At 44.0% G+C, this 11,612-nt stretch overlaps 3 protein-coding genes across 3 annotated transcripts; all 3 read right to left on the reverse strand.

The window, feature by feature from the left end:
* Positions 1–6,861: 6,861 nt before the first annotated feature.
* Positions 6,862–8,612, reverse strand: LOC133903875 (uncharacterized). Its single transcript, XM_062345347.1, has 2 exons — positions 8,261–8,612; positions 6,862–8,034 (listed from the first exon to the last, which is right to left on the reverse strand). The coding sequence occupies exons 1-2, from the start codon at positions 8,543–8,545 to the stop codon at positions 7,963–7,965; spliced, it is 357 nt and encodes a 118-aa protein (XP_062201331.1). The 5' UTR covers positions 8,546–8,612; the 3' UTR covers positions 6,862–7,962.
* On the reverse strand, positions 7,088–7,849 carry LOC133903233 (uncharacterized). Its single transcript, XM_062344544.1, has one exon. The coding sequence runs from the start codon at positions 7,847–7,849 to the stop codon at positions 7,088–7,090; it is 762 nt and encodes a 253-aa protein (XP_062200528.1).
* A 1,012-nt stretch (positions 8,613–9,624) lies between the features above and the next one.
* LOC133904127 (uncharacterized) lies at positions 9,625–11,394 on the reverse strand. The gene is made up of 2 exons (XM_062345619.1): positions 11,043–11,394; positions 9,625–10,816 (listed from the first exon to the last, which is right to left on the reverse strand). The coding sequence occupies exons 1-2, from the start codon at positions 11,325–11,327 to the stop codon at positions 10,745–10,747; spliced, it is 357 nt and encodes a 118-aa protein (XP_062201603.1). The 5' UTR covers positions 11,328–11,394; the 3' UTR covers positions 9,625–10,744.
* Positions 11,395–11,612: the final 218 nt, after the last annotated feature.

An 11,612-nucleotide genomic window follows, 5' to 3' on the forward strand; every position in this document is an offset into this window, starting at 1 on the left:
GACGGTTTCCTCGGTTGACGCAACTGCCAGGCGAATCTCCCGCTGGTCGTGCGGCGTCAGCGGTTGCCAGGTGTATTTTCCTCGATCTGCGCGGCAGCCGCGCGTGCCGCCCGTCCCGTTGTCATGCCCTTCAGGAGTTGTGTGGACTCGCGTCCGCTCGTCTCCCCGTTGGGCCGTACCAGAGGCCCGGGTCTAAAGGGCCACCTCTTGAAAGCTTGCCATGTGGCGTCCACGCCAGCCTCGGCCTCGTTCGTGACGGAGGGCCCATCCGCAGTCTTCGTGCCATCGCCTGCCAATGGGCCCGGGGGCTACTGTCGGTGTATCAGGAACCGGGGGTCCCTGAGTCCCAAGGCCAGGCCAGCCGTCCGCCAAGTGTCATCATCCCATGAGGTCCCTCTTGCGAAGTGAGGAAAGTCCAAGTTCCAGGAGAAGGTGCTCGGGGCCACAGTCTTTGGTCCCCGAGTACCCCAGTTCCCCGATGACCCGCAGAGTCTAAGCACCGGGAAGAAAGTGCTCGGGGAGGTGCCCGGTCGCCCCCGAGCACCCTAGTCCCCCGATGATCAGAAGGGCTAAGTTCCGGGAGAGAGTGCTCGTAGCAGTCCCCGAGCGCGCGGTTCCCCGAGGGCCAGTGCGAAAGTGCTCGGGAGAGAGTGCTCGGGGCTGCACGTGGCAGCCCCCGGGCTCTCGGTTCCCCGAAAGATCTGTGCGAAAGTGCTCGGGAGAGAGTGCTCGGGGTTGCATGTGGCAGCCCCCGGGCTCTCGGTTCCCCGAAGGTTCGTACAAAGATAGGCATTCCCGAGGGAGAGTGCTCGGGGAGGTGAACAATACCCCCGAGTACTCGGTTCCCCGACGACCCAGAGAGGCCCCCGAGGGGCCCACCGATGAGGTGTCCGCCCGTCAGAGGTCCAAGGCCGCATTAAATGAGCGCGCGTGGCCTGACACATCCAACTGCTCCCGCCGCAGCGTCAGTTCCTGCCATGCTTTGGCAGAGGGGCATGGGGTTATTAATTGCACGGGTCCCGTCCCGTATTATCCGGTGTGTCTCGGGATAACATCGCCAGAATCAAGGCATTTCGCCTGCCGCCCTGCCGTGGCAGAGGAACAAGACAGGGCGGGCACGCCGGGTGGCTCTGTGGCTGCCCGGTGGGCCCTCTCAACGGCGCCCGTTGCCAGGGCGTTATGGTGACAAGTGACCGGACGCGCGCCGCGTTTTCCACCTCCCCGGTCACTTCGCCTATAGGAAATGATGACGCCTTTCTCAGTCGTGGTGTCTTGGAACTTGTGCCCCCTCCTTCCTGTTCGGGGCATGTCGTAGCCGGCGAGTGCATAAAAGAGTCGGCACACAGAAGAGAACGGGCGATCAAAAAAAAAGGGAAAAAAGAGGGCGGCAACCAACAAAGAAGAGACCATAAGCATCGAGCACTGAAGCCCCAAGAGAAAAACCGTGGTCCTGCCCAAGAATAAGGAGCCTCATGCTCTTAGTTAGACACAATACTCTTGTAATCAACTACATCCTTGAGCGATCTCCCTTAGGACAGTTATTGCATCCACACAGGAGTAGGGTATTACGCCTCCATGCGGCCCGAACCTGTCTAAACTCCGGTGCATTTACTTCCCTTTGCACTAGGTCAATCATCCCCCACCACCGGCCGTTATGTTTACATCCACTTCCATTTATTTCTCTGACTAACTTATTCAGGATCATCCCCCCGGCCGAATCTCTAAAAAGGGGTCTCTCAGGATCCCTGCGACAGGAGTTAATCCTCCAACAAGCACCAACACCCAAAAACTCTCAAATGCGAAACCTTTGGTTTCCTCCCAAAAACACAACTCATAAGAAATCAAATTCAAGATCAAGCGACAAAAAATTTGATTAGAGATGTAGCACGCCGTGATAATGGTCTCAGTCCAGAACTTCCTAGGAGTCCTATGCTCATCGAATATCGTCCTAGCTATCTCTACCAAAGTGCGATTCTTCCTCTCAACCACACCATTCTGCGTTGAGGAACGTGTGGGGCAGAAAATTGATGCTTAATACCATGCTCAAGATAGAAAGCATGAAAGAGATAGTTCTTAAACTTGGTGCCATTATCACTGTGAATTGCTTTTAATGTAGCAGAAAGTTCTTTGAACAATCTTAAAGTCAATCTCCGAAAGTGTGAAAATATTTCATCCTTGCTCATAAGAAAGAAAAGCCAAGAGTAGCGAGAGAAATCATCAACAATAACAAGTATATATTTTCAAAGCGTGACTCGCTGCCTTGCTTACACCTTAAGTAAGCGCTTCGATGTCGACGCGTATACTCTATCATGCGATCCTAATCACCGGCAAGTCTCTTCCGCTTCCGATCCCTCGAACCATCTTGTCACTTGCATTGTCATTCCCTTCACTTGACTTTGTCAACATGCCGTCTCCATCCATCTTTCATGCTTTGTTTGACCTCCACGTGTTCTGCTAGGATCTCTCTTGACTCCGCCTGGCCTCCTTAATCGTTCGGCACCAAGCACTCCGCTTGATCCCGATCATCCCGCCATCGACCGTTAAGGGTGCGTTTGGTTGGAGGGCAAAGATGGATGGGATAGGACCATCCCTGTTTTTCAGGATGTGATGGTTCAATTTTCTGTTTGGTTAGATGGATGGGACGAGCTAGTTTTCTGTTTGGTTGGTGTGATTAAAGTGGATAGGATGAGACAATTTTCTGTTTAGTTAGTTGAATAGGATGACCTGAGTTGGTTGTGATGACCTTTTGGTGAACTTACCATTTAATTCTGAAGGTAACTCCATAAATTGAATTTCCAATGCTATTACCATGTAATTACCATTGCATCTATTTTCGGCGCCAAATGGATTGTTTCTCTGTCCACCTGAATACGCACACTGCAATGAGCTGCTATCCTACTACACCTACGTGTATTCAGTTCAATGAGCTGCTATAGTAGTGCAATGAGACAGCAATACACTTGTGTGTATTCAGTTCAAATGAACGGCCACACTACAAGCATACTTGCGTGAGAGAACAAGCAATGATCATATCAGTTCTTTCAGAAGAGATGAGTGTATTTAGGTAAAATGAAACAGAGGTAGGCAAATTCACACATGCATGTCAATAGCAAATATAAAACATGGGCTCATATTTGACAACATAGACATAACTATTACATACTTCATATTAATGCTCACAATCACTGACTAGATAGCAACATAGTAACAAAAGATCATACAAAGCCACTCCCCAAAGGTTGTCCCCCCATGTTTTCCCCAGTTAGCTCAAGATTCATCTCCTACATTCATTGCAACACATATTGCGATGTTTAATAGCATAGCAGCAAAACACATGCACAGATATGATAAATACAATAGTTCTTGAGAGCAATACAAATAAAATAGTTCTTGAAAGCAATACAAATACAATAGTTCTTGAGAGCAATACAAATAAAATAGTTCTTGAGAGCAATACAAATACAATAGTTCTTGAGAATAATACAAATACAATAGTACATATTAATTTTCATGGTAGTTTTGCCGGTCTTCCCACATTTGGTTGGCAATTTGCTGCCTGAAATTAACCATGTATGCATGTTCACTTGCTTGACCACTTGATGATGAAGCGAGGTTGGGATTACATGGCCAATCGATGTCTGGTATGATTAGTTCATCAATCCCGTCATCTATAACCCAATTATGAATAATGCAGGAAGCTACAATAATGTCTACTTGAGTAGGAAAGGGGAAGAATGGAGTGGCATCATCAAGGATTTTGATCCTCCTCTTTAGTGACCCAAATGCACGCTCTACGGTCACACGCAGAGATGAGTGCCTAAGATTGAACAATTCCTTCTCATCTTGCACGGGATTGTTCCCCCACTCATTCAAGTGGTATCTCACACCACGAAAAGGAGGCAAGAATCCAGGTTTGGCTCCATATCCGGCATCAACTAGGTAGAATTTTCCTAACATATGAGGCACAAATAGGTGACATTGCTATATAGAAAGAAATGAAATTTACAAATGGAGCTACATAGTTAATCTATTACCTTGTGGGACATGTAGGCCATTTTCACGTTCTAAAGCATCACGTAATACTAGAGCATCATGCGCTGTCCCCTCCCAACCAGCCAACACATAAGTGAACCGAAGATCAAAATCTACAGCCGCCATCACATTTTGAGAAGCATATGACTTCCTACCACGAAAGGAAGGCTCCATATCCTTAGAAACGGATGCTCTTACATGTGTACCATCAATAGTTCCAACACAATCCTATTTGGTGAACAATTAAATCCAAAATCAATATGAACCATACAAATTTATGCCTAAAAACTGAAAAAATATGTTTATTTTGCCTCAATCACATACCTTAAAGTATGGATCCTACCTTGGGTTTCCTTCGATTTTAGTTGGGGTCTCCAACGAAGGTGGCCTAATAAGTTCATTTCATAGCTCACCAATGGCGTGGAGAACTAATTTGAAATAACGGCTAACGGTTTCACTGGACCTACCAAAATTTGTGCCAACTAACCTATTCCTAAGGTTGTGTCCAATAGTGTTCAAAAACATCGCTACTTGTTGCTCAACACACATATGTATAGTGTCTTTAAGCAAGGCACGGTCCCTCAAGAGTTTACAAAACCGGAAGAAAGGTGCTCTACCAAGCCTAAGCATGCTCACACAAGTTGTATCATTCTTCCATATTTTATTGTTTAGATAGTCCATTCTTATCATATCCCTTTCTTCTATTGGTCCATATGTAATACATGCTCTCCTTTTCCTTTTTCTCAACTCAACAACTAAGGCCATGATAGAAACAGTAATATATGCCGTAGCGCCAAAAATTAACATTTTTCTCCTCTTGTCCATCTACAATACAAGATTGTAACATACAATGAGATAGCATCGTATTGGTACTGACATCCAAGCAAAACTACAGATATGTATATATCACAGCTTTGCATCATTCAAGGCATCATTTAAGTAGTGAAACAATCTGGTTGAGATTAGCATATTCCAGAGTTTTCTAGTTTGGAAGAGCATCAGTTAAATTTAATGCAGACAATTGTAGTCCAAAAGCATCAGTTAGTGAAGTTGATAATGTAATGTACCTTGCACTGGTAATTGCAGTCCAAAAGCATCAGTACAAAAGCTTTTACTTACACTAACTGATAATTAAATGAAATGGCAGCTACAAAATCAGATTTACAGATCTTCCATGGCAAAAGTTAAGGTAAGGTGGCACATGCACACAAGTTCAGAAAACCTTTAACAAACTTTACATATGCAATGCAACACAAGATGAATATTTATTCCACTAACCGTGCCGCCCTTTCTTCACATTTCTAACCCCCGCAACGGAATAAACACTAACGCGCAACTTGCAACCAATAGCATGCACCTCCATTCTGTTCCACATCTTGAATGAAACAGATCAAGCAAAAATATCCACTTCTCTTCTCATTCTTAAAAAAAAGAACTCTCAAAATATATTCCTATGTATATCTATTCAATTATCACACAAAAATAGCACTTCAATTCTTCGATTCTTCAGTGCTTTAAAACCACACATAGACATAGATCTGCAATAGCGGCGTGCACGTACTGGTGCTTGAAGAAGACGGAGGAGGGAGCGAGACGACGACGGCGACGGATATCCGGAGGACGGAGCGGGCTAGCGCCGACGAGGGATCTTTGGAGGATGGAGCGGGCTGCAGTAGACAGAGCGGGCTGACGGTGGCGACGGATCTTCGAAGGAAGGAGCGGGCCGACTGCAGACGGAGCGGGCCGATGATGGCAACGGACCTTCGGAGGACGGAGAGGGCCGGCGACGGTGAGGGTTGTTCGAGGGAGGAAGGGGGCCGGCGGAGGCGCCCGTCCTTTGGAGGAGGGAGGGGGCCGGCGACAATGCCCAAGCGGCGATGACAGATCTTCGGAGGAGGGAGGGGGCCGGCGGTGGCGAGGGTTGTTTGGGGGAGGGAGGGGGCAGGCGGTGGCGCCCGTCCTTTGGAGGAGGGAGGGGGGCAGTGGCGGGGCCCATCCTTTGGAGGAGAGGCGGCTAGGGATTCAGAGTCGCAGGACGCGAGGAGATGAAGAGTGATGAGTATGGAGAGGTGATGGGAACACGAGTCACGAGATGAGTGGAGCGAAGTGGGCGGCCTCATCCGGCTTTTTTTTGGGGGTTGCGCTCATCCGGCATCTGAATGAATATTCGCTTTGGTGGGATGACCTCGCCAGGTACCGATCCAGCAACCAAACACCAGAATCAACAAAAAAACATGAACAGGGGGATCCCATCCACCATCATACCATGAACCAAACACACCCTAAGTTGCATCTATCACCTGCACACTATGATATAAGCAAACACATATCTACAACATTAATTCCAGTTAGTCCATAATCAATATGCTCAAATAAAATTCCAAATCAATTTAAATCACATCAAAACTCATGCAAAACTAAAGATCATCAAACTAAATAAATACCAATATCAATCACTCAGTATAAGTAAACCAAGACATATTTTAACTTTTTCTCAGATACGTCAAAATTATCAGAATGCTTTGATGATTCGACCGAATGTATAAAACCAGACCCCTTTTCACTAGCATGGCGTCATGTTTACTCTAGATGCGTTGTATTTATAGTCTATTTTTATTAGCTGTTTTCTACTAGATGTGTTGTATTTACAGTCTATTTTTATTTACTATAACTAAAAATTGTGTTTTGCCGAGTTATTTATTAAAAAAACTCTTTTTCAGAACCATAACACACATGTCATACATACACAAGGACGGACAAAATCGATTCGGTGCTTGAAAATGATGTGCATGAGTAGATAATGCTTGAAAAAGGGAAAACCTTTGTACGTGGCTAGAAAAGACCGATGTACCGTCAAAGCTCGTTATCTTGAATTGAGAAGAGAAAATTGTGTCACCGAAAACTACTTCCTTTGAACAATGAACACAAAATTACAAGGACTTGTTTTCTTGACTTTTCTGATGACTCATACGAAGCTACATTGGCGGACTACATTTCAAGGACAACTGGTATAATCTCATACTAAAGGGAACAATTAAGATTTGTAGCTTTCATGTTACTTATCTAACCGTTGGCGCTTACTGCTAGGTGATGTTGTATGATCCTGAGAGATTTTCTCCTCATCACAATATTTAGCAAGGTTAACAAGCCGTTTGTAAGGGGGTATCCGAGAGTCCCACGCGACTAACTCAAACTCCTCCAGTTGAACAGCTGACCCAGCAATCAGATCTCCAAACATCACCTTGGGCAACTCCCTTTTGGAATCGTCGATTTTGCTATGAGGAGGCATGAGGCGAAGTGTAGTAGATGATTGTGATGAAGACGACAATGACACAAATCTAGTTATAACGATAGGATGATCTTTGTCCATAAGATTTTTTGGATGCTCGCCAAACACCGAAATGTTGTTCTCCACCACATTCCGGTACCTTTTCAATATGCTGAGCCAGAAGTGAACATTCTGATTCTTCCTCAGCATATCAGCGAATACGTTAGCTGTGATGAGCGATCCTTCCAGTGTTGCTGCTAGATCTTTTGCTACTGATGCTAATTGAGGGTGTTCCTCTGGGTTTGTGCTCCCAAATGCGAGAACCTTGAAGAGGTAGCTATACTCCTCGTGCGACAAGCTATTCAGACGAACATGCTTTACTGTTCCGAACCTCGATATCTTTGCAATCCTACTTATGATTACGATCTTGCTTCCTCTTCCCATCTGTTTTGCTGATGAATAAAATTTCAGCCAACTTTCATCATCGATATCTGTAGTAAACTCAACCACAACCAAGGACCTCCCAGTCATGAAAGGTTCATGCTCCATTCTTCCAATGTTTTCACCATTCAAGTACAAGATAGAAGAGAAGTGTGACCTGACTTTCTCGTTGTTGCACACATGTGCAATTAGAGTTTTCTTACCGACTCTACTATCACCTATCACTGGGAGCACAGTTGGACTGAATGGCGGAAGATTATCTTGCAGTAAGATGTTGATGATCTGCTGCTTTTCTACATGACGACCAAACATGAAGTTATCGATGTAAAGATATGTGTCATAGGGGCCATGGAACATGCGTTCACATCCCCCAAGAAGTAATACAAACTCTTTCATATTAGAAACAATGGATTCTAAATTATCCAAAGTACTCTGAAGACCATGACTAATGGAACTGCTCTTCTTGCAACTATATCGACTTACAGAAGTGGTTAAGGACAAATCGTTGAAGATGCTAACCTCCTTTTCAGTCCTTGAGTTGTGAAGGTTCCTATACTTGACGGTGTCCATGACATGGTATCCTCGGTACATGACCTCCACAAGCTTCTTGAGCTGAAGTAGCATATTTGAGTTGGTGATGTATCGCGCCTCGGCCTCTTCGACGATCATATGAACTCTAATCAGGAGATCTTGCAGCCTTTCCATCTTCTCCTCTAAGTTCTCTTTATTTTGGTACTTGTTGATCAAGAAGGACATGAATCGATTAACTAGATCACCTGCAACTGCAGATACAACCATCTCCATCCCAACTTGTCTTTTTTTCTGTGTTTATCTCCTTGGGGTGGGGGGTGGGGGTGGTGGGATCGAGGGAGAGAGAATATTTCTGAATTCTTCGTTCTAATCCTTACAATTCGCGTGCTTTACGAGGACGATAAGAAGCCGATGTTGAATTCAATGAAAGCGACGGATTGGAACAGCTGCCACCTAACCATGGTGGTTTTGTTGGTTTCTCCGGTGTCCAATAAATTTAGATATTCAATTTATTTGCTGTAACTAATGACGAATTCAATAACATTCGCAAACAGAAAACGAACCTTTCGAGATAAATCGGAAGGGGAAAAGGCTAGTGCTCAGCTAGAGATCTCTACTCTGGGAATGATTGTAGTAACCTTGAAAATCCAAAAAATAATCAAATAAAACATCCATCATGTTCTTGTTCTTCCCGTGCTTTTCAGAAAAGAAGCGTCTTGTTTTTATGATGACTCATACAAAGTTATATTACGTCACAAAAGTTTATTAGTGACAGAAGATAACTCTTATTAATGTCACTCCGAATGCGTTATTAATGTGAACTCATCATTGACGAGTCTGAACCTGTTACTAATTACATACATTAGTGACAGGTTTAGGCTCGATCTGTCACTGCTGATTGTACATCTATGATGGGTCAGGTTCAGACTTGTTACGGATATACAATCATTAGTGACGGGTCAAAACTCTATCTGTCACTTATGAATATATATTAGTGACTGGTGTATTTAAAAAAAAGGAAACTTTTCACAGCTCATGTGGTCGCTCTCACTTGAACCGTGCAAATTATGCACATGTGCATTTTCTAGAATTCGAATCGGCAATCTCCCATCGAGCGAAGTTTACTTATCATCTCACCTCATAGTCTTACCCGATGAATATGTCAAAATTTATTCTTTTGACTTTTCTTGCTCAAATGTTTGGATAATTATTTAGACATCTATCTCAAATGTTTGGATAATTATTTAGGCATTTATATGGCTTTAAATGAAAAAGTTATCAACAACAAAGTTGTACATCCCATCGATTTGTACAATGTTCATATAAAATTTGTCTCCATCTGATTCCGTATAAAAAAGTTTATATCCAATCCGTCATTAATGACTCTGATATTAGTAATGAGTCTTGACAGAGTCCCAGCCCGGGGTCACAGTAGTAACGAGTAGTCATCATTGAACCCATCACTAATATAACATTAGTGATGGTTTCTAAGCTGCCATCATTAATATGGTGTCTTCTATGTTAATTTCTTATGTAGTATGTACTTGTTGACTATATTGCAGGGACAACTGATATAATCTCATACTAAATTACAATTGACGTTCCTACCATGTTACTTATCTAAACGTTGGCGCTTCTTGCTAGGTGATTCTGTACGATGCTGAGAGATCTTTTCCTCGTCACAGTATGTAGCAAGGTTAACAAACCTTTTGTAAGGGGGGATCCGAGATTCCCCCGAGACTAACTCAAACTCCTCCTTCGGTAGAACAGCTGTACCAGCAAACAGATCTCCAAACATCACCTTCGGCAGTTCCCTTTTGGGATCATCGATTTCGCTATGAGGAGGCATGAGGTGTAGTGTAGCAGACGTTGATGCAAGTCTGGTTATATCCACAGGATGACCTTTGTCCATAAGATCCTTTGGATGCTCACCGAACACTGAGAAGTTGTTCTCCACCATATTCCTGTATTTTTTTAGTATGCTGAGCCAGAAGCGAACATTCTGATTCTTCCTCAGCATATGAGCATACACGTTTGCTGTGACGAGTGATCCTCCCAAGGCCACTGCTAGATCCTTTGCTATTGATGCTAACTGAGGGTGTTCCTCCGGGTTTGTACTCCCAAATGCGAGAACCTTGAAGAGGTAGCTATACTCCTCGTTCGACAAGCTATTCAGACGAACAGGCTTTACTGTCCCGAACCTCGATATCTTTGCAATCCTACTTATGATTACGATCTTGCTTCCTCTTCCCATCTGTTTTGCTGATGAATAAAATTTCAGCCAACTCTCATCATCGACATCTGTAGAAAACTCAACCACAACCAAGGACCTCCCAGTCATGAAAGGTTCATGCTCCATTCTTCCAATGTTTTCACCATTCAAGTGCAAGATAGAAGAGAAGTGTGACCTGACTTTCTCGTTGTTGCACACATGTGCAATTAGAGTTTTCTTACCGACTCTACTACCGCCTATCATTGGGAGTACTGTTGGAGTGAAGGGAGGAAGATTATCTTGCAGTAAGATGTTGATGATCTGCTGCTTTTCTACATGACGACCAAACATGAAGTTATCGATGTAAAGATATGTGTCATAGGGGCCATGGAACATGCGTTCACATCCCCCAAGAAGTAATACAAACTCTTTCATATTAGAAACAATGGATTCTAAATTATCCAAAGTACTCTGAAGACCATGACTAATGGAACCGCTCTTCTTGCAACTATATCGACTTACAGAAGTGGTTAAGGACAAATCGTTGAAGATGCTAACCTCCTTCTCAGTCCTTGAGTTGTGAAGGTTCCTATACTTGATGGTGTCCATGACATGGTATCCTCGGTACATGACCTCCACAAGCTTCTTGAGCTGAAGTAGCATATTTGAGTTGGTGATGTATCGTGCCTCGGCCTCTTCGACGACCATATGAACTCTAATAAGGAGATCTTGCAGCCTTTCCATCTTCTCCTCTAAGTTCTCTTCATTTTGGTACTTGCTGATCAAGAAGGACATGAATCGATTAAGTAGGTCACCTGCAACTGCAGATACAACCATCTCCATCCCAACTTGTCTTTTTTTCTGTGTTTATCTCTTTTGGGTTGGGGGCGGGGGGTGGGGAGAGGGAGAGAGAATATTTCTGAATTTTTCGTTCTAATCATTACAATTCGCGTGCTTTACGTGGACGATAAGAAGCCGATGTTGAATTCAATGAAAGCGACGGATTGGAACAGCTGCCACCTAACCATGGTGGTTTTGTTGGTTTCTCCGGTGTCCAATAAATTTAGATATTCAATTTATTTGCTGTAACTAATGACGAATTCAATAACATTCGCAAACAGAAAACGA

This window comes from Phragmites australis, chromosome 21 (assembly GCF_958298935.1).
Source record: "Phragmites australis chromosome 21, lpPhrAust1.1, whole genome shotgun sequence".
Classification (NCBI taxonomy): domain Eukaryota; kingdom Viridiplantae; phylum Streptophyta; class Magnoliopsida; order Poales; family Poaceae; genus Phragmites; species Phragmites australis.

Excerpts from the sequence above, each read along its gene's own strand:
- LOC133903233 (XM_062344544.1), bottom strand. The coding sequence starts at position 7,849 with ATGGAGCATGAACCTTTCATGACTGGGAGGTCCTTGGTTGTGGTTGAG.
- LOC133903875 (XM_062345347.1), bottom strand. The coding sequence starts at position 8,545 with ATGGAGATGGTTGTATCTGCAGTTGCAGGTGATCTAGTTAATCGATTC. Across the intron at positions 8,035-8,260 it reads ACTCAAGGACTGAAAAGGAG|AAAAGCAGCAGATCATCAAC; the intron begins GTTAGCATCTTC and ends GTCGTCATGTAG.
- LOC133904127 (XM_062345619.1), bottom strand. The coding sequence starts at position 11,327 with ATGGAGATGGTTGTATCTGCAGTTGCAGGTGACCTACTTAATCGATTC. Across the intron at positions 10,817-11,042 it reads ACTCAAGGACTGAGAAGGAG|AAAAGCAGCAGATCATCAAC; the intron begins GTTAGCATCTTC and ends GTCGTCATGTAG.